Source organism: Pelmatolapia mariae, linkage group LG3_W (assembly GCF_036321145.2).
Source record: "Pelmatolapia mariae isolate MD_Pm_ZW linkage group LG3_W, Pm_UMD_F_2, whole genome shotgun sequence".
Taxonomy (NCBI): domain Eukaryota; kingdom Metazoa; phylum Chordata; class Actinopteri; order Cichliformes; family Cichlidae; genus Pelmatolapia; species Pelmatolapia mariae.
In genome coordinates, this window is record NC_086229.1 from 49,989,995 (window position 1) to 50,017,706 (window position 27,712).

At 40.4% G+C, this 27,712-nt stretch overlaps 1 protein-coding gene across 1 annotated transcript in view; it reads left to right on the plus strand.

The window, feature by feature from the left end:
• The first annotated feature begins 2,080 nt into the window (after positions 1–2,080).
• LOC134623357 (protein NLRC3-like) overlaps positions 2,081–27,712 on the plus strand; it is a 32,018-nt gene continuing 6,386 nt past the window's right edge. The window contains exons 1-4 of the mRNA XM_065470182.1: positions 2,081–2,557; positions 11,210–11,394; positions 26,570–26,659; positions 26,921–27,043. Coding sequence (XP_065326254.1) covers positions 2,081–2,557; positions 11,210–11,394; positions 26,570–26,659; positions 26,921–27,043 — 875 coding nt within the window. The remainder of the gene's footprint in view (positions 2,558–11,209; positions 11,395–26,569; positions 26,660–26,920; positions 27,044–27,712) is intronic.

Below are 27,712 nucleotides of genomic sequence, written 5' to 3' on the forward strand. Positions count from 1 at the left end.
GACAACACCGAAAAGCGATGGCCCGGTCGGGCAATTCAACCGCACGCTGGCTACCCAGCTCGCCATCCTCCCCAGCCAACACCAGCGTGATTGGCCTCTCTGGTCGTGTCGGACTACAGTCCAGGAGTCCAGCCAATTCAAGCCTGCTGCCTTGATCTCTGGGCGGGAGCTCAGGACACCAGCGGACTTGGTGTTCAGGTCTCCTCCCGAGCCAGAGATTGCTGGAGGACAGGAGATGGAGTATTACAGGAAGCTGAGGGAGCGGCTACAGGTGGTCCATGACTGCTCCCACTTGGCCCAGGACAGCGCGGGAGTGCGACAGAAGAGGGCTTACGACACCAGGCACCGAGGGAGAGCCTTTGTGCCTGGAGATAATGTCTGGGTGTACTGCACTTGGGTGTCCCCCAAGCTTTGCAGTCAGTGGCAGGGCCCTGCAGAAGTCTTGGCACAGCTATCTGAAGTGGTGTACCGGATCCGCATGCCGGGCCAAAGGCACATGGTGGTGTTGGGGACTGCTGTGCCCATACACCACCTCTCACTGCTGTTGTGGGTGAAGGGGCGTTCCTAATAAAAGGCTGTGCTCCCTGTAGTTCCCTGTATGGCTAAGGCAGGAATAGCAGGTCGAAACAGAAGTCTCTGTCTCCTCCTTGTCTGAGCTCACTGCAGTATCAATATGCTCTGTTTACAGTGTCCACTGGTGTTGTTTAATGGACCCACCGTCAGCCCCATTTTACAAGCGCTCTTTAAATGACAGGAACTTCGTCACCGTTTATGTTAGAGAGAAAATGCAAACTTTTTCTAAGAGAAGAGAAGCTGCGCTTTACGGGGATATTTCGAGAAGACAAGCTTTACGAAACTTTACAGTGCATCATTAGAATGCACAAGCAATGATGGTCCAAGCACAGGTGAGAATTAATGATGCACGGAGCAGAGCAGCAGGTGTGAGTAAGTGCCCCAAAAACGTCTGGAGATTTAAGAAACTATGTCCCTAGACTCAAAAACTTTTTAATACATATTTAGTATAGTTCATATTTAATATTGATGTTGTGTTACATTTTGTTCCTGTTGAATATTAGTTCACAGCAGTCCATAATTTTTCCACTTTAAACTGTTTTTTCATCGTCCTAACGATACAATAATGTAAAATGACTGCCTGATATTGGAAGCAAAGGTTATTCTGAAAAAAGGGTCAAAAGCATTCACTTATAGTATGATCTGGCCCTTTTACAGCCAAAATTACCAAATAGGTCCGGGTGGCCTGTATAATACTTATAAATACAGTGTTATACATAAAGTATACGATTGATTCATCAATAAAGCGTTAATATTAATATATACCTGTATTTAGTCACGTCCCTGCTCAAGATTATTGCTGTGATCAACTCGACCGTTTTGACAGAAAAATACTTTTAAAGAAGGATCAGAGTTTATTTTTTCACTCTTATTAAGCATGTATCACATTTTTGTGGAGCTGAATGTGTTTGAAAACTCTTTAATTTGTTTACTGTCTCATATACCAACTACTGCACCTGCTGCACCCTCTCACCTTTGATGGTGTTTGAGTGACAGAAACAATTGAAATGAACATAAACTTAAATGCAACATAAGCATCATGTCAGTGGCTGCCTTATCTGTATGTTTAGGATCATTATCCTCCTGCATTGACTAAAACTGAAGGACTGTTTGTTAACTTCAGTGAGAACTCTGACATTTCTAAACTGAAGTTTATTTATATAGAAGAAAGTGTTAACAAGCTTAAAAGTTGATGTGAGCAGTAAATAAAAAGGGTTAAACACACAGTATCGCTCTCAAACTGCTCCTCTTCCTGGAGTGAAGCACAGCCTGATAACCCTCCCTCTTCTTCCTGCTCTTAAACACAGCATCTCCTCTCTGTCCGCATGTTTCCTCGTTCCCTCCCCTTCAGATCTGCACTTTGAACCTGGGTGTAACCAACATGTGGTGACATATAAGAGCTGACAGGCTTCATTCACTGCAGAAACATGTTGTTGAGATCAGAGATCAGACTAGTTTCAGTTTTGGGGAAGAGAAACTCACACAGTCACTGACACTGAGAGGAGAAATGGCACAGAAAGGAGTTCAGCTGGACCGAGAAACCTTCTCTTGTTCCATCTGTTTGGATCTACTGAAGGATCCGGTGACTACAGCCTGTGGACACAGCTACTGCATGAACTGTATTAAAGCACACTTTGATGAAGAGGACAGGAAGGGAATCCACAGCTGCCCTCAGTGCAGGAAGACTTTCACACTGAGGCCTGTCCTGGAGAAAAACATCATGTTAGCAGCTTTAGTGGAGCAGCTGAAGAAGACTGGACTCCAAGCTGCTCCAGCTGATCACTGCTATGCTGGACCTGAAGATGTGGCCTGTGATGTCTGCACTGGGAGGAAGCTGAAAGCCATCAAGTCCTGTTTATCTTGTCCAGCCTCTTACTGTGAGAAACACCTCCAACCTCACTATGATGCAGCTCCATTAAAGAAACACAAGCTGGTGGCCCCCTCCAAGAAGCTCCAGGAGAACATCTGCTCTCGTCATGATGAGGTGATGAAGATTTTCTGTCGTACTGATCAGCAGAGTATCTGTTATCTCTGCTTGATGGATGAACATAAAGGCCATGAAACAGTCCCAGCTGCAGCAGAAAGGACTGAGAAGCAGAAGGAGCTCGAGGTGAGACGACTAAACATCCAGCAGAGAATCCAGGAGCGAGAGAAAGATGTGAAGCTGCTTCAACAGGAGGTGGAGGCCATCAATGGCTGTGCTGATAAAGCAGTGGAGGACAGTGAGAAGATGTTCACTGAGCTGATCTGTCTCATCCAGAAAAGAAGCTCTGATGTGAAGAGGAAAGACGGCGAGCTGGAGCAGCTCTCACACACAGAGGATCACAACCAGTTTCTACACAACTACCCCTCACTGTCAGCACTCAGTGAGTCTACACACTCATCCAGCATCAATATTCGTCCTCTGAGCTACTTTGAGGATGTGACAGCGTACAAGAATGTCAGCAGAGCAGGGAGTATCAATGAATGTGGATTTGGAAACAATAACAAATCTCGGGCATTATACTGTTACACAAACAGTTATAAATTTTGGCACAACAAAGTCCAAACTGTCCTCTCAGGTCCTCGGTCCTCCAGAGTAGGAGTGTACCTGGATCACAGAGCAGGTATTCTGTCTTTCTACAGCGTCTCTGAAACCATGACGCTCCTCCACAGAGTCCAGACCACATTCACTCAGCCGCTCTATGCTGGACTTTATCCTGTAATTTATGGAGACACTGCAGAGTTGATTAAAGTCAAATAGAGAAGACAGGTTCATGTTGATCCCTGACCATTATATGTACTTGTGTAGTTTCTAAATGAGGCTTTACATTTTAGAAGCTGAGAAGTTCAGTGGTTCATTGATGTGTGAAAATAATATTGCACTGATTCAAACTGTACTTACATTTATATACCTTACATCAATATAAATCTGAATTTGTTCTTATGGCTGATAATCATGTGAGTTTAAATGATACTACTCTTCATATTCAGCATGTTTGAAATCTGTCATCAGTCTGGTTAGTGGTTTTATTCTGTAGTTGCTGTAGTGGGTTGTCAAATGCAACAATATATTGGAGCTGCAGTGATTCATCAGTTAGCCAATGATTAGAGAATTGATTGTTTTATCATTATTTTAGTCACATTTAAAGCTGGTTCCAGTTCCTGAAATGTGAAGATTGTTGATGTTCTTCATCAAATATGACTGTAAACTTCATGTCTTTGAGGTTTGAACTTTTAAAATGTAACAAAAGTTAAATACTTAATGTTTGACATTTAATGTCATTTTTCAGATGTAAGTTTGATCACACTTGATCCTTTATACATTAAAAAAAAGACACTAAATAACACAGGCCTGTATATTGTGGAGGATAGACATGTTTTATTGCGCTGGGCTGTGTCTGGCAGGCAGAGCGTCTCCACAAATCTGATGCTTCTGATTTAGAGAAAATGATCTGAGGGAGACACCTGGAATCTCAGCCTGGACACAAAGGGAAGAAAATCAGCAGAGTTATAAACAAGTGGTGATGTTGAATGATTGGCAAATAAATGTCTTTTTTTAATAATGGACACAACTGGTTGAAATCGTTCTTCCAAAGCTTCTATAGAAACTTGGCTTCAAAGAGGAAAACTGTTGACCTCACATATATGTGTCTGGAAGAATGTTTAAAAAGTCCCATAAACTCTCCTAAACCTTGTGGAAAGCCGTCCCAGAAGAGTTAGCTACAAAGGTGGACTGACATCATATTAAACCTTGTGGATTAATGGGATGTCCCTCAGTTTTATATGTGTGTGAAGACAGTTGAGCAAATACTTTTGGTAATATAGAGTATGTATACGCAGTTTAAGTGCTGACTCATGTCAGGTTAGTATGACTGTAGTACTCTAACTTGCATTACTTATCAAAATTACACCTGATAATAATTACACATGTGATCAAGCACTTGTCACACACAGTTTGAATTAGACTGATGACTCAGGTTTGATTTGGGAGAAGCTGAACTGAACGGGTGTTCAAAAGGACCTATTTTGTGAAATATAGGGTTGTTTTGATTGCACGAGGACGCTCTGTGACTACTTTCTGGAAGTCTGAGAAAAGTCCCTTGGATAGAAAGAGTTCCACCTGAAAGGGTCTAAGAGGAAGCCATGATCTACAGGAAAACATAAAAAAATGTTTTTTCCACGTGCAAAAGTTCAGGGTCAGGTGAAATTAATGTTTGATTCATTTTTGTTGAATCCAAGCATTAAATAAACTATTTAATTTGTAAATAAAGTGAAAGCAAAGTGTTTCATAGGCATTTGTACTGTTGGTGAAGTGCTTATGAGAGCAGAGAAGGTTTGGGAAAAAGAGACTTAGAAACTCCTTTGACTCGGCCTTTTGTGAATCGATTAGAAGTTTTCACTGTTCACTAATCAGCCAAGTCAGTCACACCACTTTAAAGTGAGATCTTCTGTTGGGTTGTGACGTTGTCTCATTCAAAATGAAATTGTGAGGTAAAAGTAGGTTTAAACACTTCCTGTGTTCATCTCAGAGGAAGTCCCACACAGTACCAAGAGCTTTGTAATCAGAAACAACTTCACATTCAACAAACGAACCACTAAGAGCATCGCGGTGCTTATATGGAAGAAGGTGATGTACCTTTTGATTTTTGTGTTCCTGTTTCTAGAATGAAAGTTTGCTGGTATTTGCTGATATACGCAGGGTGTTACAATATTCTGCACACGATGAAGAGATTTTAGGAGAATACAAAAAGCTGCCATTACTTAGTTTTTACTGAGATTATTTAAACCAAATAGTGAGGACCAACGAATTTCAGTCAGTTTGTGTTGTTTGTATTGACTGAGGTTTGTGTAGCTGTTGTGACATTGATGTCTTGGAAGGAAACTACTTAGTTTTTGTGGTCTGGAGTCTATAGGGAATATTTCCTGTAGACTGTCTTCTTGGAGATGACTTTTGTGAGGAACCTATTGACATAAATGGGTGGAGTAAATACAACATCTTAATTCTAACGGTGCGCACACACCGAACGCGAAAGAGGCGGCCAGAGCGTCAGGTTCACATGTAAAGTCAATGGAAAGAGCACGATGACACGCGATTGCGCGTCCGGCGAAAATGCGGAGGCAGATTTGCGTCAGGAAAAGGCCAAAACCCGTGAAACGCGCGTCAGTGTACCGCGTGGGGCGCGTGTGACTCGCGAAAGAAAACCACGCGCGTCAGGTCGTGTGTTGCATTTTGTGCACACGCTGAGTTGGAAAATATGAACTCCGGTGTCAAATCACGCCCCGACAACCAATCAGGAGGCCGGTGACGTGGCTGTAACTAGGTCAAAGGGGCAGATCCAGTCACTCAGTATGGAGGAAAAGCTCATCAGTGCCGTGGCTAATCATCCAGAGCTAAATGATGCAAGATGCTACTTCTACCGAGACAGGAATAAAACGGACCTAGCTTGGAGGCACATTAGTGAGGAGATTGGGCAACCTGGTAAGTTCATTCATTCTGCTTTTTAATTTCCAGACTGACCCAATGAAACCGTGCAAAAGCTAGCAAGCCCGCCTACTGTCCCGATATTTTCCCACTGATGTACAAATACCTTTCCGCTAACAAGATAATGTGTTTATTCAGAGGACATCTGCAGCACAACACATCTGGCACAACTTCCTCCCACATTTCCGGTTCACGCGCGTGGAAAGATGCAATTTTGAGGCGCGGTGGATTTTCCCTGGACACGCTTGAGGTGCAAATGTGCACGCGTGACATTAGGGGCGTTTGGGCGTTTTTGCTCGCCTCTTTCGCGTCCGGTGTGAACGCACCGTTAGAGTGTATTTAAAAGTGACTGTTTGGATTCATTTAACCAAAATAATTAAAATCTGTAAATAAATGCAAAATGCATCTTTGAAGATGAGAGTATAGGATAAAAATAATAATCTGAAAAGCTGAGGATTGAAGAAAGAGGAAAGTACACAGGAGTATTTTAATCTGTTTGATTGGGTCCAGTGAGCACACAGCGCCTCCAGCAGGTGGATTCCAGTACTGTTTGTTTTTAAAGCTGTGAACAGTTTTCTTCTCTGCTGTCAGTGTCTGTTTGGAGCCAAGTTACTGAAGAGGTCTTTTATTTGAGCCAGTTTAAATGGTTTAAATTTGAAATATCTGTTTGTTTCTTCACTAACGGGACCTAAAACACAAGTCAGATGAAAAGAAAACACAAAAGACCACCACCTAGTGGCCAGAGGTGAAAACACAAATGAAAGCAAAGCACAAATACATAGTACACACATACATTTTCTGGGAGTAAGGGCGCCCTCCATTAGCGAGGTGCCCCTGCTGCTTGCGGCACAGACAGGAGAGGGCGGGGCGGCGAGGGATTCTCTGGCTGGCTGGAGCGGCATCTACTAACCAACTCGCAAAATAAAAACAATAATAATAATAAAAAAAAAAAAAACGATGCAGACTTATAATTTGCACCGATGTTTTTTTTTCGAAATTCTGTATGCGTAAGAGCCCTCGGTGCACCTGCTCGCTGCTGAAGTCCAAGTAAACTTTATTGAAAGAAATCAATGAACATTTAAATATAAGAGAGTGATTAAAAATGCAAGTAAAATAATTAAAATAATTTAAAAAAAAGTAAAATTTGAATAAATACAGTACAATTTTACAGATACCAAAAAAGCTATACAATATACCATATACAATATTCAGGTAACGGTAAATGACATTGAGTGTAGACCAGGCAAGGTAGTGCAAATAGGCAAATAGTGCAAATGGAGATTTGGTAATGTATGGTAGGAGATAGTGTAACAACAAAGTCTTATGAGGTAGTGGCAGTCCAATGCTCCACAAGGTGACTAATAACTGGTGCAGGCCAGTGAGTGAGTCAGAGTGTGTGTGTGTGTGTGTGTGTGTGTGTGTGTGTGTGTGTGTGTGTGTGACAGAGTTCAGTGAGACTGTGGAGGAGAGAGGGGAGAGGGGGCAGAATCGGGAGGGAGTTAAGCTTCCTGACAGCCTGATGGATGAAGCTGTCCTTCAGTCTGCTGGTCCTGGCCTGGAGACTCCGCAGTCTCCTCCCTGACGGCAGCAGCTTGAAGAAGCTTTGCATTGGGTGCGTGGGATCAGCCGCTATGCAAAGGGCTTTTTTAGTGAGACGGGTGCTCTAAATGTCCTGGAGGGAGGGGAGAGAGACACCAATGATCCTCTCTGCAGCTCTCACTATGCGTTGGAGGGTTCTATGACAGGACGCGTTGCAGGCTCCAAACCACACAGTGATGCAGCTCGACAGGATGCTCTCGATGGTGCCTCTGTAGAAAGTGTACATGATGGGGGCTGGTGCTCCTGCTCTTCTTAGTTTGCGGAGAAAGAAGAGACGCTGCTGTGATTTCTTGGCCAGTGCTGTGGTGTTGTACGTCCAGGAGAGATCCTCTGTGATGTGCACACCCAAGCAGGATAAAAAAGCTCAGCTATCATCTACATAAGATACACACACAAATACACACACACACACACACCACACACACACACACTTATCTCTTAGATGATATGAAAATAAAAATATTCATGAAAAACATCTAATACACTATGTTAAGCATTTGTTTAAAAAACTCAAACAGCGAAAAACTCAATGTGTTTAAGTGTTTATTGAATATAGCAGAAACATGAATATACAAAATTAGCATGAAGCTGTACATGCTTAATGTCCTTTCATTTTTTTCCCATCATCATTAATAAATTCCTTCTTTGTTACCAAATTTAAAAGAAATATTGATTGTACAAAACTGTTTTAAATTACATTTTTGTTCTAATTAAAGACTTATTTTGGACATTTCTATGCAGAAAAAAGTACCAATGTCCTTTTTTTATTTATTAACATACCTAACCTATAATTAAAATAATAATACTATACTAATACTGCTCTCAGAGTCTGTCCACTTTGCAGCCACACACCATCTCCACTCCACATCAACTTTTTTGTCAATGAGACTCAGGTCACTCAAAAAGAGAAACCGAAACGGCTGAAACTGAGGTACGTCTGAGTTAACCCCCATAAACTCTGGACCTTAAATTTTCAAGGCGTCACAGTGAAACAGAGATGTAAAACTGAAATTAAGTCCCGAGATACATATTGTGTGGACCAGGTTCAACAAAGCCAGACTTTCTTTTTGCAGTTTTGCTTAACAAATTCTAAAATCCTAGTCAGAGACAACTTTTGTGGCCACTCTTACGGTGCGCACACACCGAACGCGAAAGAGGCGGCCAAAGCGTCAGGTTCACATGTAAAGTAAATAGAAAGAGCGCGATGACACGCGATTGCGCATCCGGCGAAAATGCGGAAGCAGATTTGCGTCACGAAATCGCCAAAACCCATGAAATGCGCATCAGTGTACCGCGTGGGGCGCGTTTGACTTGCGAAGAAAACCACGCGTGTCAGATTGTGTGTTGCATTTTGTGCATACGCTCGAGTTGGAAAATCTGAACTCTCACGGCGCGTCAAATCGCGCCGTGACAACCAATCAGGAGCCTGGTGACGTGGCTGTAACTAGGTCAAAGGGGCAGATCCAGCCAAAACCCTTCATTCGTCACTCAGTATGGAGGAAAAGCTCATCAGTGCCGTGGCTAATCATCCAGAGCTAAATGATGCTAGTTGCTACTTCTACCGAGACAGGAATAAAACGGACCTAGCTTGGAGGCACATTAGTGAGGAGATTGGGCAACCTGGTAAGTTCATTCATTCTGCTTTTTAATTTCCAGACTGACCCAATGAAACCGTGCAAAAGCTAGCAAGCCCGCCTACTGTCCCAATATTTTCCCACTGATGTACAAATACCTTTCCGCTAACAAGATAATGTGTTTATTCAGAGGACATCTGCAGCACAACACATCTGGCACAACTTCCTCCCACATTTCCGGTCCACGCGCGTGGAAAGATGCAATTTTGAGGCGTGGTGGATTTTCCCTGGACACGCGTTGAGGTGCGAATGTGCACGCGTCACATTAGGGGCGTTTGGGGCGTTTTTGCTCGCCTCTATCGCGTTCGGTGTGAACGCACCGTTAAACATCAGTGCATTCAGATATGACACTGCCCCATATCTAATGAAGAGATTTAAAATTTTAAACATTAAATCAACTTTACTGATCTTGTATTCTGTGTATCTCAAATTAAAAAAAAAAGTTTAAAAAGCAGCTTCTTAAGGTCAACTATGGGTAAACACTGATTGGTCGACTCATTGATTGGTGTTCTTCAACTCACCAATTTGTGTGCAAAGTGTCAACAGCAAAGTCTTTTGGCCATGTTGACCTTTGAAATAGATGCACACATAAACCTTCATAAAGTCTAAAGTGCTTCATATGGTTTGTAAACAGGAGCAGATACAAACACACATGAGAGCTAATTACTTAAAGGGTTAATTAGCCACACATGTGCTAAATATGACAATATCAAAGTCTGATAACAAAGTGCTGGATGAAAAATGTTTAAAGCTTCATAGCTGGAGTTAGCTTATCCTTCTGTTGCTGTTCTCCATTTGTTGAAGTGAATTAACATTTTTTTATTTAATTTTTTTAAAGGAGGTAGTAATAATTAAAAGATTGTCAAAAAGACAAACTTTGGTTTTTATGCATTACTTGGAGTTTAACCTTTTGTCTGGAAAGACTTCTGAAAAAAATTGGTCAGGCATAAGAACTGGACTTTCAAGACTTACAAGAACATCTGACTCCTGGGATTCGAAATGTAAAGAGATCGGGGGCTCAAGACTTTTTCATAGTATTGTAGAAGAGTGGGGGGTGGTGTAAATGTGCACTGCTCTGTGGCACAGCTCTGAGGAATTTGAAAAACATTGGCAGTACACTCATTACAGTCAGAGGTGACCTGGGGAGTAATCTGTAATGGGCTGCTACTTCACATTAATACAAGTAATATTATTTTTTTTTAAAAACAGTCGGGCAACGCAGTGATAGCGCTATAATCACCACAGCAAACAAAGCAAGAGCTGTAATGAGGCCGATCCTCTTAGAGTTCGCTGGTTTTGATGTCACTTCCACAGGTTTGTTAAACGGTGCTGCAAAGAAATTGAACAAGCATGAGTGAAGGAATCATTCTTCAAGAAAACTTAGTGACTAATTAACAAAGTTAGTTGCTTAAGACTTAAGAGATTAAGACTAAGATCAAGCGTGAATTTTTGTTTTACACACTTCATTAGTTACAGCTCTTAAATAGTCAGACCAGACTATCTGGTAGTAAACATCACGACATGACGCTAACTTAAATTATCTTTCTTCCCTATGCTGATCCTCAGTCTGAACTTCAGCAGGTTGTCTTGATCAATTCTATATGCCTAAATGCTGCTACAATGTGATCAACTGATTAGATATTTGTATTAATAAGCAGTTAAATGGGTGTACCTAATGAAGTGGCTTCGAGTGTACTTGCTAATGTGGCATTCACAGCCAGTGGTACTTTATATCATGGCCACTGGTTCAGGATGAACTTAATATGATGGCATAACCAGAGAAGAAAAATCAATGTTTGTGAGACAGAGAGGGGGTAAAGGAGTGCGTGGTTGTGATAATAGTGATGCTGATTTTTTTTTTCTGGTGACTGACCATGTGAAAATATACACAAATGTATAGAAATGTATAGATTTAGTGGGGTGTATCTGGGATGATCAGGAAGAGGAGTACAGAAGTCTGGTGAGGAAAGTTGTCGCATGGAGTCACACAAACCACCTGCAACTCAACACTTCAAAGACTAAGGAACTGGTTGTGGACTTCGGGAGGTCCAGAGAAGGCCCACTGCCGGTTCAGATAGAGGGGGAGGAGGTGGAGGTGGTCAACAAGTACAAGTACCTCGGACTGTGGGTGGACAATAAACTGGACTGGTCATGCAACACAGAGCACCTGTATGAAAAAGCCCAAAGCCGACTGTACTTCCTCAGGAGGCTGAGGTCTTTCAACATCTGCAGGAAGCTCCTGAGGATGTTTTACCAGTCAGTGGTTGCTGGAGTACTTTTCTATGCTGTAGTGTGCTGGGGGAGCAGCACAGCAAAGAAGGACTCATCCAGGCTGGAGAAACTAATCAGGAAGGCAGGCTCTGTGGTCGGCATGAAGCTGGACACTCTGGTGTCAGTGGCAGAGAAAAGGACACTAAAAAACTGCTGGACATTATGGACAATGCTGGGCATCCTCTGCACACGGCCATAAACAACCAGAAGAGTCTGTTCAGTGACAGGTTGCTTCTCCCAAAGACAAGAACCAACAGACTTAAAAACTCCTTTGTCCCACACGCCATCAGACTGTTTAACTCCTCTCTGGAGGGGACAGGGAGGGGAAACAGGAGGACAAAGGAGGGGGGAACAACTAAGCTGTAGTGCCTCTTCACTTCACTGTGCAATACTTTTGTTAAATAGTCAACGGTCCAATAGACTTTAATACTTGAAATGTGCAATTCACTTGTATTTTTATTTTTTATTCTTATTTATTCTATTTATCCCCTTCGTATTTTTTATCTATATATGTCTCTGTATTTATATGTGTATATATATATATAATATTCTCCTCACGCTCTGTAACTTCTGTCGGTGTTGTGCTTTTTTTGGAAACTTCCCAGAGGAACCCACCCGAGGGATTAATAAAGTTCTGTCTTATCTTATCTTATCTTAGTACTTTAAGTATGCAAGTCTAAATATTTGTATATTACTCAGTTATTGTTATGGAAACCAGCAAAAGAGTCAGTGATGTCATCTTACTTGTAACATTGAGGTCACAGGTTTTGGAACTAACTTCTTTGTTAAGGACAACGATGCAGTGATATGTCCCCGTGTCGTTGAGCCTGAGATCAGTTAAGAGACATTCAAGCCGTCTTTTCCTGGCGAGCTGTGGATCACACTGCAGTCGTCCTCTGTAGTTCTCATCTGGATACACCTCAGTGTCAGTCTCAGTACTATAAAAGAAAACCTGTGTCTTCCTTTTCACATTCATTAGGTCTATTTGCAGGAAGTCATGAGGCCTGTCGGTGTCAAAATGGAGCAGCCATGTTATTGTGATGTTACTTTTTTCCTCAGCCTGGTAGACCTCCTGTTCTGCACTCATAGTGAAGTTAATTTGAGCTGCAGGAGGAAAAACACACAATATATTAGGAACTATATTATAAGGCAGAATCAGCTCATGAAACTCAGTAAGCATACTGATAATCTCAGGAGTCAGGCTTCTCTTTCAGACTCTCTTTTATGAGGAGAAGCTAGTCAAAAGAAACTTATGGAACGGAGATAAAACATATTGTTTGAGACGGAGCAATGAACTGACAGCAGAGCTCTATTTGTTTCCACAGTCACAAGTGTATGACGGTCTGCTTTGTTCAGTTTTCATTACGGGGTGAATGTGAGGCCCAGTGTGGACTCGATGTCACCATCAAGGAAAGAAGAATATATTTTCTGTAATTCAGAGACAATTTCTCTGATTTTTGAATATCAAACATTTTAAATCATGTGATTTCAAACAAAAAAATCAGAGTCTTATTGAAAAAGTGTAAAACAGGGGTAGGCAACCTTTCTGATGGCGAGTGCCATTTAAAATTTCCTCAGAAGTCAGTGTGCCACATGATTGCATTAGCAATAAATTTAATAACGCTCTATATGAACAGTTACACACGATATAGAACCACTTTCTAGAATTATATTTGTTTGCAGATGTTGGCAGCTATCAGCGAATAGTTATCAGCTATTTTGAAACAAAAAAAAGACACTTTTATCCATAACAAGAACTCCATAACAGCAGATTAACTGTACAACAGAAAATACAAATGCTACTTAGGGTCTCCTCACAACAATGATAACAAAAATAAACTGGGCCAATATGGCATGTTTGTTAATACAGAGATACACATGTTAATGTGATCTCTGGTCTCCCAGTCAGATACAAAGGTCTCAGAGTGTCCAGCATTCAGAGGCTACCTGAGGACACTCATGTGCGAGAAAATCTGCTCACACAGATATTAGAGCCAAATACTGTCAATAAGGCCTCTGCAATGTTCTGAAGACAGTTAAACTTGTCCAGCAGGTGAAAATGCAGCTCCATGAACATGCACAGCTGTGGATTCCAGCTGCTGAATGAAAACAAACGCTGTTGTGACAGTGATGTACTGTCTTGTTGGTATATGTATGATTTCTATTCATTTTACGTCAGATAAAAACTTTGGTTGTAAGCTTCAGATAATTATTTAATAACAGCAAGACAGTTTAAATGAGAATAAGAAAGTATTTCTTTGTGCCCCCTTTCCCTGTTAATGCCCTACCTGGCCCCCTGGCAAAACCTTGCTAGATCCGCCCCTGCATAGTTACCAGCTGTCAGCTACATAGAAAATGATCCTGGTGTTATTTGTCTCTCAGAAACAGCTCATAACTTCCAATAATAACTCATAACTTCCAACAATTCATAACTTCCCTTCAACTCATTCATGTCACCTAAAAGGTAAACCTGTTTCTCCATCACCTGTTCAGCTCTGATGATTCAGTAAGGACATCTCCTGGTTTCATCTGCATGTTTCCCTCTCACCAGATAACCAAAGCGACATCATGACCAGCAGCTTTACAGCTGTGGCTCCAGCAAACATCAGCTGATACTAGAAATTAATATTAAATATATTCTAACAACAGCTGATCAAGCTTAAACATGCTGCTGTTGTTTAGTGCGACATCCGACGGTTTCCTCTTTCTGGCGCAAAGTGGGCGATAAATAAACATAAGAGAAAAGCTGATCAGCTGATTATTGATCGGTTTCATGATTGAAGTAGAAATAGGAGAGAATGACAGGAGAAGAAGGTGCAGCTGTGCAGCGTAACGACAGAATAAATCCAGCTTTCTTTTCATTCTAGCTAAAGTCCGGGACAAACTGTGTTCCTTCTCAGCTCAACACGAAACGCGTAATAATTTGTCTGAATGCAGAACGATTCTGTTTGTACGGGACGGTTGGCAACTCCACTAACTAACCTTATGGATAAAATAAAGTTCACTATCGGTAAAATCATAGCACCCACGCAGCTTTATAGAAACTCCGTCATGCTAGCTAGCACGCAGTACGAATTATTGTAACTGACTGTAAAAAGTCAGCACAACGAATATAAACTGCACCTAAACTTGGTTTATGTCTGACCCAGATAGACTGCAGGTCATAACTTCTTACCTGAAATTCAGTTCACCTGACACTCGGACCGGCGGCTGCCTCGGGTCTCTCCTCCTCCTGCCTCCCCTCTCCCTCATCCACCTGCTGACCTCCACCACTTGTTAATTTTACTGAATCTCCGCCATAGCCACCACCAAACAACTAAGTTATTTTTACACACCGGCCATCATCTGGCCAATCCACCAGCTTTTATTGTTTATACCGTTACAAAAAATAATAATAATAATAATAATAATAATCATCGGGCCACCGAGCAAATGCCCGATGGCCAGTCCAGCTATGGTTGTGCGTGCCATCAGTAAACCCTTCGCGTGCCAACGGTGGCACGCGTGCCTAGGGTTGCCGACCCCTGGTGTAAAAGTATTAGATTCACATAAATCAAACTAAAAATCAATATCAGCACTTAGTCGATTGAAGCAGGTCTCTGGACTTAGACTGTGGTAACAGGCAGCAGGTACGCGGCTTATTACTGCTTTAAATCCTTCTTTTTAACTTCAGAAACAGGAAGTTTACAAACTAATGCTTCATGAACTGAACACAGCAGCTACTCACCCACTGCAGCACAGAAGAGATTCATAGTTAATACTGAGAGGAGGAGAGCTCTGCAGCTCCACATTCTTCATTGTACCCTAAAAAGTAAAACTAAGAACAGCATTATTTACAACAGATTTAGTTCATTCATATCACAGCTGAAGTAGACTGAAGATAAACACTGCAGATGGGATTTCTTATCGGATGACTTTGTCCTCAGAAGAAACACATTAATAAATAGAGATGCCAAAAATCAACTTTTTTTAAGTTTGAGTTTCATTTTGAATGAAACTTTTTTTCCCTTCATACTATTTTCATACTCGTACACTAAATCCAAGTAATGATCCGGATGCAAGAATTTCAAACGCCATTTTGTCATATCGTAGCTTTTGCACTCACGATAGATTCACTTCAAAAACTCTTTGATGTCTAACATGGAGTTTATGATTGCACAGATGTAATTGACATATTCATGTTTTTATACAGCTGAAAATGCTGCAAACAAATGATTCTGAATCCCCAAATCTGATTCTATTCATCAGGACGTAACGTTTTGAGCGGGAATAATTTTTCGTCACTCATCCAAGTGACTTCTTCAGTCTCAGCCGACTGCGGGTTTCCCAACCTTATCAACAATACATTTGCACAATGACAGAAACGAGCCCACTAAATGAACAATGTGCTGTGAGATTAGTTCCTTGATATACAAATTATCATGAACATTGATCAGCAACCATTGACTCAAATGACTCTGAGGAAACATGCCTAACGTATTTCTGATCTGAAGAGGCATGCAGACTCATACTTTAGGCGAGTATAAATGTAAAGTACAGTTCACCTATTTAAAGCATACAAATGTCAGAGGAACCTTATGGAACACTTGTTATAGACTTTCATAAAACTGTAAAAGCATGCAGGCCTCTGTGGACATTTACTTACTGCAGAGTCCTGTGTCGGACGCAGAAGGAGCAGATAGTCACCGAAAAAGAACAAAATTGTCCAAATATCTGAGGAAGGAATCCAAATTTATACACATTAAAATCATAAAAAATGTATCAACTCTCTCAAGGCTCCAAAGAAAGAAACAAACATATTCCAACCTTTCTCCTTGCACAATAACGACACACCTTTCTGCTTTCCCCGAAAGTCAAATGGAGCCAGTCCACCCCCTCATGTAGGCAAACCCAGACATGCAAAAGGAGCTCATAGCTGTGAGATCATAATGCTCACAGTTTAATACGAGCAAAGATGGTTAGTCTGTGTGGAGTTTGTATGGTCTGTCCATGTTTGTGTGGGGGGATGTGAGTCACTGTTGAGACACTCTGGTTTTCCCTTCATTATTTAAGCTTTAGGTGCTTTTTAGAATATTTCATCTCTACATCAGCTCTCTGTGATGATGCACTGCTACAGATTCAGCAGACTGAGGGACAGTACATTAAAATTGCTTTGAACCTTTAGCTCTACTGCTAAAAAACTCCTAAATAAACACATTGATAGACTTCATTGTTTAAATGCTTTGTTCATTCCAGGTGAACACTGCGTAGGCACAAGTCATGCCAGGACAGCATCTCAGATTGTTTTAGGTTCAATATTGCTCTGAAAAGAAAAAAAATCTAAACCCTGGTTACAGCCTATTTTACTCTTTTCAAATTTACTAAGAATCAAATTCCAAATATGAGCCCGCAATCAGTTCATATTTAGTTACTAAGAGTACTTTGTTACTTCAAAAAAGTGCCCCTCCGACAGCCAAACCCATCTGTTATCTGATTGGATTGTTACATTTGTGATTGACATGACATTGACCAATCAGATGAAAGGAAGAAATATAGGGTCAAACTTCGTACTTGTAACTTGTAACTTTTTTTTTCTTGGCTAAGTCCACACACAAATCTTTTTTACGCACACACAAATTCTTTTTACACATACAAATCTTGATTTACAAGTAGCGTAGTTACAGCTGATCGCATTGCAAACTTTAATAACAGAAAATTCCAAAACAGTGTATACATGTACAGAGAATACTGTGAAATGGAGAGACTAGACAATACCTATACAGAATTTATTTTCCCTGTCATACTTGTTTTATTTGTTTTGGAAGTACCATTAAGGTAAGTGACTTTGGGAGAGACAACTACTCCAGCACTGTAGAGGAGAAATGGCCAGATTAAATACAACCAAACGGTGTGTGTATGTGTATACACACACACACACACACATACACACACACACACACACACACATATATATATATATATATATATATATATATATATATATATATATATATATATATATATATATGAGAAAAGGATCAGAATTGCAACCACCACCACACTCTCTCTCACACACACATGTGTGTGTATGAGTGAGACTCAACTGTCAGTAGCGATTTTAGATACAGGCGACACAGGCGGTTGCCCGGGGCGGCATCGTGGTGGGGGGCGGCATCACGGGCATCGGCAAAAAAAATAAAAAAAATATTGTTCGTACTTATGCTGCCCCGACATCATGCCAGCGCATATTGGGGATGGCATAGGCACCGATCGGTTTTCTATCGCCCATTTGCTGGGAGTAAGGGCGCCCTCCGTTGGCGAGGTGCGCCTGCTGCTTGCGGCACAGAGAGGAGAGGGCGGGGCGGCGGGGGATTCTCTGACTGGCTGGAGCGGCATCTAATAACCAACTCACAAAATAAAACAAAATAAAAACAAACCAACGAACACGAAAACACCAGACATCATGATACAGACTTATAATTTTATAACTTCTACAACTTATAATTTTCACCGATGTTTTTCTATATTTCCTTCGGGATGAATAAAGCATAATCAATCAATCAATCAATCAATACACGAAAAGTGAGCGCGAGAGCCCTCGGTGCGCCTGCTCGCTGCTGAAGTCAAAGTAAACTTTATTGTCATCTCCGCTACATACAGTCCAGTATATAGAGAGACGAGACGACGAGGCTCCAGTTACAGCAGTGCAAGTAAACAAACAATAAATAGTTAACCTCTTAAGCCCCAAGGGGGTTTCTGAGCTTGTAAATGTAATGCCCAAATTAAATTGATTATTTCTCTGCAATTACAAACTCTGTCCTTACAATCTTGGTATCAAAATAAAGCTAACACTTGGGAAATTTAATCAGAGGTGTAAATATTAAAGCAGATATTACTGTGTCAAAGTTACTGAGACTGGAACAGAGAAAAAGTAAGTAGATTTTATTCTCGCCTAATTTTTTTTTTTTAATTTTTAGCATATAACCCTTTTAAAAAAATGCCTCAGATCACATTTGGTTCCAGAAATCCAGTAACCAACATATAAGCATCATCTGTGCAAAGATTTATGTTTCTAAAGTGAAACAGTGAAAAACTACAGCCCTGTCAATACATGAATATCCAGACGTTGTACAAAAATGTCCAATTCTGGCACACAATTGGACACCATGCCAGTTGATTTTTTTAGGTATTAAAGAGCAGAAAGTAATAAATTTTATTAACAGGCCTAAAAATGGTTTTTAAAAATATATATTTTGGAAGAATTAACCACACATTTACATGGTAATGGCCCTTTAATGCCGTGCGCATAGAGCGCTTCATTGGCCTCTGGCCCTTTAAACTCCGAGGGGCTGTAACTTTGGTTTCTTTTGGTCAATTTGCATGATTGACACCTCTTTTTAATCGTTTTAGCCAATAGATTCAAAGTAACGATGCCACGTTCACGTCACTTCAACCAATCAGACATTGTAATGCCAAAACCCACGTGGGCCCAAATTTACTGCATGTGGCGTCTGTCCAGTCACGTGTCTGTAGGTGGGTCAAAAATGGAGGTTGTTGACGAAAAATGGCTCTGATGCAGCTAGGTAGGCATGGTAACAACCGGCAATCACATGGCTACCGGCTACCAGCAAAAATAACGGAGGAAATCAGGACGGTAAGCCAATTTCTGTGTTAGCGCATTTGCGCCGCTGTGTGTTTTTGTGGTCTTCTTTTGCGGCTCATTCAGTGAATTTTGATCTGATCGTGGTGAAACTTGGTGTGTGCAGTCAGTGATACCTCTGGGAGCTAACCAGCCTATCTTTAACCGGTTACATGAAGTCTGAAGGATTTCTGGTTCGGTTTTGTTTGTTTAGCGGACTTCTGCGCATTTACGTAACTGCTCGTTTAATCGCGGCTTGTTTTCGGTGTGTTTGGTGGTTGTAGAAATAGTTTATATGACATTTTAGCTGAGATTCTGAGGTTTCTGTGGATACCACACATGTCTGGACTTATATTTCTCAACCCGCGTTATAACCGATTAAACGCGATCTCCTCTTTTTTGCCCCCGGTACCGGGGGCATGGGGCTTAAACATGAATATACAGGGACCAATAATAATTTAAAATGTATATTTTATATTTTGTTGATTTAAAGTCTCACACACAACCCGTTTTTAAAGTTTAAAAAAAGAGAAAGAAGAGGAGGAGTGTAGCGACTTCCACAGTCGCTCTAGGCCGAGGACTGAGCCTGCCTGTAAACTTCACGCAATAATGCAAGAGGTGGAATTGCTTGCTTGTTTGTTAAAGTGCTTGAAAAGTTTACAGAGCAATGTAATCGGCTCACAATACAAACTCTTAAAACATCACAGGCTTTAATGCAACAAGGGGAAACTCGTTGTGCTGCGGTCAACAAAAACTAAGGCTACCCAGGGGGAGTGTTCGCCCAGGGCGCCAAATAGGCTAGGACCGCCACTGTCAACTGTACATGGGCTCCTGGGCACGTGTCCAGGTAATGGCATTTTAGCAGCTGCACCACAACAAGTAGTAACAAGCCAACACAGCCGCATCAGGCTGCTGCTGCTGGTGCTGGAGAAGTGCAGGTGGAGGGACAGCAGCCCGAGAAAGACATGCAGGAAGATGGAGTTGAACATCTCGGTGTCCTCTTCATCCAAAAACAGCTTCAAAGTGTTTCTTTCATCAATCAAGAAACTTAATTTTACCTCAGCTCTCAACCACAATAGTAGCACAAAAGCAAATGTTTCTGATATCATCAATTAAAACATTTGTTTAGAATGCAATGACTTTTCACTACCTGAGCAAAAGTTTATTTTAACTATTGTAAGTTAACCTAGTGCTTTGCTTTTAAAGAGTGTGATCATGATAAAAAAAATATACAATACTGATGTGTGTTTCACAACCTTTTCACAGTAATGAAAGGGGCCGGTTGACCTTAGATGAACTCTGGAAACGTTTATTAATTTCTTTAAAATGAGAGCAGCACAAACTTTTTGAAGCACAAACCAGCACAAATGTAGCACAGTTGATTGACACCAATTATGTTTGATTTCATTAATGTGGGGGGGCTGGTTGACCTTTTGACCTTTGATATTACATTAATATCTTTAAAACAAAAACAGAACAAATAAAACTTTTTGCAGCACAATTGTTTGGCATCAATTTTGTTTGATTTGAAGAAGGCTTCAGCAAGTAAAACAGGCTCAATGCACTAACAGGTCATTTAGAGGACAGGAGCCCCAAATAATCCCAATTCCAGAAAATGTATTTTTGAGTATTTAACACTTCGCAAGATTTCTTGTTAAATAAATCCTTTTTTCTATCCATGTTACAAGAAGAGATGGAACAAAAAACAAAATGTAGCTGTAAGCTAGTTGGAACACCCCCCAGCCCCAGCTTTCCTCTCGGTGCCATAAAGAGATAAAAGTCTGAACAAGACCTGACATGAAAATATGAAAGTTTATGATATGTGCACATTAGCAACTGGGTGCTACTTTAACACACAAGGTTTACACAATCCAGCGAGGTTTCCGTCTCAGGAATGACGTCCATCATGACCATTTATTTTTCATGTGCATCATTAGGAAATTAATAAAATAATCTATATGAGAGTGCGATATTAGTTGCACCTAAGCCATGCTTGGAAAAAAAAGAAAAGCAAACAGCTTGTGAGGATGGAAGGTGTGCAGGCATGACTTAGGTAGTCATACAGTTGTACACCTGGCATGTGTCCAAAAGAACGTTACAGAGCATGTTTGCCCAAGGTGTGAAGATGTGGGGTGGGGGAGTGTTTCCTCTTTTATATGTGTTTGAATAGATCTGTGTGTTTCAGTCCTACACAATCTCTTCACTCGGTCGCTCCTGGATTACTGTGTGGCTCTGATCAGGAGCATGTCCACGGAGCTGTATCTGACATGAGCTGTTCTCACCTCAGAATTAGGTTCTGTGGTGGTGATGAGCTTCACAACTGTGCAAGGAGATCATAAGATAAGCCAGAGCAGTGTCTGGCAGCTCATGTAACAGCTGTTAACCTAGTTATTTGTGTTTCCACATAAATTCAGTACTATTCCTGAGTCGCTGAGCATGATTCTTCATCTGCTTTCTCTCATGTGCATTTAATGATGTACATGTGCTCGGTATTAACGTTTTAAAAATGAAGGCAGAAACATTTTGGGGCAGGAGGGGTTCTACTACAGACATCAAATTGAAATATTTACCTTATAAATTCATGAGTTTCAGTAAAAACAAACAAAAAAACTGAACAAACTGCTTTTATTGTGAGATTTATGTTCTGCTGTGACACTGGGCTGAGTAAGCATTTTGAGCTGTGTTGACTTTGTTCTTCACCTCATTTCTGTCCTCCCCAAAGGGCTGTTGGACTTTTGTGTGTGCATGCATGTGTGTGTGTGTGTGTGTGTGTTGTTGTTGTTGTTGTTCTGTGTGCGTGACTTCCTGGTTACAATCATTTTAACAACATCCCTGGTGATATAAAGGGTCATCTCCCCTCACCCTGTATATGGCTTAATCCCTTTAACGGTCCACCATATACAAGCACAGGTGAGGCCATAAATGGCAAGACGTAAACATCCTTACTAAATAAGGACAGAGAACCTTCACATGGGATGTGCCTGCAGTTAAACACTATAATCTGAAAAAAAAAAAACTATGATCCTCCAGAATTTGACTGGTTCTTATAGTTTTAAGACTAAGGTCAACAAAAATCGGGGAATTCCAATACAGTCCAAAATTTATACTCACATAGTCTTCATAAATGAACAGTTACAGACTGGTACAATTATAATACCACTATATATTATCTCCCTTTTTATAAGAATAAACTGATTTTGCATATATCCATTCAATTATGCCATTTTGTGGAAACTGAAATTTTGAATAATCAGTCTCCCCAAAGATAATAAGACGATGTACAAGAGGCATCATTGTGGAAAAAAATATTTCTCAGGTATTATTTATATTTTAGCAAAAAGTATCATGTCCAGAATTATTCATACCCTTCTCAATAATCAATAGAAAAGCCTTTATTGGCTATTACAGCAATCAAACGCTTCCTATAATTGCAGAACAGCTTTTTGCATGTCTCCACAGGCATTTTTGCCCATTCATCTTTAGCAATGAGCTCCAAATCTTTCAGGTTGGAGGGTCTTCTTACCATCACCCTGATCTTTAGCTCCCTCCACAGATTCTCAATTGGATTCAAGTCAGGACTCTGGCTAGGCCACTGCAAAACGTTAATGTTGTTGTCTGCTAACCATTTCTTCACCACGTTTGCTGTATGTTTTGGGTCATTGTCGTGCTAAAATGTCCACTGGTTCCCAAGGCCAAGTTTTTCTGCAGACTGCCTGATGTTGTTGTTGAGAATCTTCATGTATTGCTCTTTTTTCATGGTGCTGTTTACTGTGATTAGGTTCCATGGTCCATTGGCTAAAAAACACCCCCAAAGCATTAGGTTCCCACCACCATGTTTGACAGTGGGGATGGTGTTCTTTGGGTTGAAGGCTTCTCCATTTTTATGCCAAATCATTGTGACCAAATAATTCAATTTTTGTTTCATGTGACCATAACACTGAAGACCAGAAACCTTCTTCTTTGTCCAGATGAGCATTTGCAAAGGCCAAATGAGCTTTTGCATCTCTTAGAAGTGCCTGGAGAAGTGACGTTTTCCTTGGTCTGCATCTGTGGAACCCAACAGTCCGTTGGACTGTCTCCCTTGAGACATTGCCACCAGCAGAGCCCAGATTCACCAGAATGGCCTTGGTGGTGATCCTTGGATTCTTTTTCACCTCTCCCACTATTCTCCTGGCCAGCACAGGTTTCACTTTTGGCTTCCGACAACGTCCTCTGAGATTTTCCACAGTGCGGAACATCTTGTATTTTTTAATAATACTTTGCACTGTAGCCACTGGAACTTGAAAACATTTGGATATGGCCTTGTAGCCCATTCCTCACTTGTGAGCAGCCACAATGCACAGCTGCAGGTCCTCACTGAGTTCCTTTGTCTTACCCATGAATGTCCACAGACCACCTGCAGAGAGCTGCTGTTTTTCACCTGTTGAGTTGATCAGAACAGCTATTTCCAATTAATCAGGGTAATTAGGATGCTTTAGAACAGCTTTGACTATTTGGAATGGTATGGAACTTTGGATTTTCCCAGAGACTGTGACAGTTTGTAAAGGGTATGAATAATTCTGGACATGATACTTTTTGCTCAAATGTAAATAAAAGCTGAGAAATATATTTTTTTTTCCACAATGATGCGTGTTGTACATCATCTTATTGTCTTTTGTGAGACGCCTGTATCATTTCCAGTCAAAAAATAACTTGCTAGTTGAATAAAAGTAACTTTAAGTCAAAATGTGCCAGGGGTATGAATAATTATGGGCTTAACTGTATATATATATATATATACCTTTCCATTTACGTGAAGAGAGAAAGACCATCTCTGAATCGAGGAGGGGGCCTAAGGGTGTATCTTTCGCCATCTTACAACGCTGTGATTGCAGCCATTCCCCAACTCTCTGTGACTGGTACTCATGGCCATTGATCAGTGATCTTTGATCAGTGGGTTTTGGTCAGTGATTGTTGATCAATGGTCATGGGAATTTGCACAATTATGATTAAGGAACTGACCCCACAGCCCATTGTTCCTTCAGTGGGCTGGTTTCAGTCATTATGCAAATGTACTGTTTATAAGGTTTGGGGAAACCTGCAGCTGAGACTGAAGAAGTCACTTGGATGAGTGACGAAACGTTTCTCCCACAAAACGCTACGTCCAGATGAACAGAATCAACTTTTGGAGATTTACTTTCCTGGATGGTTCAGAATGCATCAAGACGTAAGAAAAATCAAGTTACGGAAAGCGAATATAAAGACTCGTTTACACCAAAGAGTGGGGCTGTTACCGAGATGGTGAGCTCAGGTAGAGAGAAAGAAAACAGAAAAAGCGTCTGAGCCAATGACCTGAGATTGGACACGGAATTATTATTAATATTAATAAAGTTTCCAGTTTACCTACATTAACATTTCTAATTGTGTCAAAGAGACACATAAATATGAGCTCATATTAGTTCCATTTACAGAGGATCATATTTTTTCGTTTCAAGGTCAACACACACACACATAATAATTATTATTTTTTACTCCTGTTTTACTGTTATCTTCAAACATTACTCATAAAACCAACCCTAATAATAACTGTCTGTTTCTTTGAAGTTGCTAAAAACTGGACTGAAGCTGAAGTGAACACAAACTGAGGAACAAACTGGCTGATGTAACCTGATCCAGGCAGCCGGGCGTGATGGCTGTGTTTGCATATGAAAATATACTCGGTTCTGTGTCCTGTAAGGACTGATGAAACAGGTACAGAGTGCCAGAAGGACACAAAGCAAAAGTATGTATTTTATCTGTCATTTATTTTTACTGTAATTCTGTGTCTTCTGTCCTGCTACAAATGAATTATTAGCTATGCAGCTATCTGGTGAATATGGTTAAATATTTCAGTCAGTGCACATCATCATGTGAAGCTAAGACCAAAACAGCTGATTATATGGGATAATGTTGTCCTCTGAAAGAGGCTCGTGACCACAAAACCTTTGAGAACCTCTTTCCTGGACTGAGGAGACTGAAGGTTTCCCACTGCAGGCAGAACAGACTCTGTTGGAAGGACTACAGGTGAGATATGAACCATGAATTTGGTTTTTTACTGTTTTCAGACAATCAGATGATGGTTTTATGTGCTTTGACATAACCGTTAATGCCTCTGGGTGATGAGAGCTCTATGTAGTTTATCATGTTTCTGATTCGGGGGCTGGATCATTTCTGACTTTGTCAGGACGCAGAGCCCTACAGTTCTTAACATAATTATTATTCAATTAAAATGTTTTACGCCATTTAGTAACTGCATAATTTATGTTTAGTTGTTCAAACCCTTTACTTGATAGATGAAATTCAGTAGCCAGGGGCAGGAAATTCAGCAAAACATCAGAACAAGGCAGTTTTTAAACATTTTAACCAGTTTAACCAGTTTAACCAGTCTAACAGTGTAGGCGTACCATCAGTACAATGAGCACCTGTATTCAAATCACTAACGTATAAGAGGAAAAACAAGGAAGTGAGCTACAAAAAAAAAACACACTAATGGTGGACATTTGGTGAGCTTTTGAATTATTTGATTTCATTTGTTCTTGAAAAAAAATTAAAATGTTTTTATTCTTGTATTATTTTAAGATATTTCTTTAAATCCTGCAGTTGTTACACAAAGTCTAAGAATGAAAGAAAAGCTGCGACAGCTGAAGAAGAGCATGGTTTCTAAAATGTGTGTTATGTGATCTACGATGTGTAGCAGGAAAATACTTTTACTTACATACAGACTCAAACTCCTGAAGCATAAAGTGGTGAAAGTAAGACAAGACCTTAATAGAAGAACAGAATCAGATCTTATACCAGTGCAGACAGCAAAGAGCTGCAGACAGACAGTGTTCAGGAAGATGATGAAAAAGTGAATCTTTGATCTGATTTATATCATGTAAATTTTTATGTTTTTGTTCTTTTTAATCTCCTGTTTAAAAAGTTTAATCATCACAATTATTGTTTGTTGACTCTTTGATTGCCAGACAACAAAGCTCACTTTATTTCAGATTTTTTTTTGACAAACAATGAAACCTTATTTATAATATAATATAATATAATATAAAAATATTATTATCCTTATACAGGTTAACACCTTCTCCCTATGAAATATCTCAATAAACAGAAAAAAAATAAAATCTGTGTTTTATTCTCACGTTTCTCTTCCATCAGGTGACTGCAGGTTTTTACCAACATGGAAAGGTATCACACTCAAAACCTCACATTATCTTCACTGCTAAAAGAACAAAAACGGAAATTATTTCATACAACATGCAGTAACTCTCTACAACAAACCTGCTCTCCCTTTTTGTTAATTCAATTTAACCCTGCAAAGTTTTTCCAGCGTATGTTCCTGGAGATTAAAAAAGTGTATATGTATAACCCTGACTTATCCTTTTCCTCACTGCTCAGACCAGACTCTCCTGAGCCTGAGACCGGACGCAGATCTCCACAGGAAGACTGTCCTGACTTTAAAAGCAGGAAACTGTCTCCTGATGAGAGGTAAGAGTTAACAAAATCTTAAACGTATCTTAACTCTATGAGTAAACAGTGAGAAGTTTTGGTTTAGTCATTTAATATTTTTTTTAGCTTTGTTCACAAAAAGGAGAAAAGACAGTTGGAAAAACAAACAGACTAAAGAGAACATTATGAAGAGCGTCATACTTTTTAGCCTTACTGTAATATTATCACTGTGACTATCTCCAAGTTTATTCAGTACTTTTTGTGTCTGAAGGCTAAAAATGTAATTTCTCTGTTCACCAGGATCACTGAGGCACCAGATGCCCTTGAATCTAAACCTGGACCCAGCTGTGTGTCTTTGAAGAGTGATCGGTCAAAGGAGAACATTGTCAACTTTAAAGGAACTAAATCTACTGCTGCTGAAGAGTAAGACATTTCACATTTACCTTACAGCTCTGTGGTACACCTGGCCTCAGTCCTGAGATTAAAGAGCTCCATAAGTGAGGCTGCTAATTTAAAAGAAAAAAAAATCTATTTTAACAGCCCTGCATTCCCTGCACTGGGCATCACACTGATTATAATTTATGTGGTAATCAGCAGGAATGTGTCAGCAGTCAGTTTGACTCTTTGATTTGGTAAATAAGAGTTTCAGTCTGATGTGGTTGCCAGTTATGCGTAGGAAAGTGAAATAATCTGCAGCTGTCTGTGTGCTGCTGGATGCCACGATATGAGCTGCTGGATTTCTCTAAATATTAAATGATTCTCATAATTCATAGTGACACACCATCACTACCACCATGACAATCATCAACAAAACTGATAAAGGACAACAGCAAATCTTTTTTTTTACCTTAATATTGACATTACATTTTTCACCAGTGGTTCTTTTTTATATGACCTGCATGAAATAACAAGACAAAATGGATTAGGATGTAGTAAGATGATAATTTTGTTGTTCAGCATCTGAACACTGAACACCACAGATGTAGCCGAGTGTAGGCTAAGTGTCATGATATGATTTTGTTTATGTGTATTATAAGTTTTTTCCTCAGAAAAACTTCAGCTGCTGCTGTAAGAATCTCTTCCTTGCTGCTG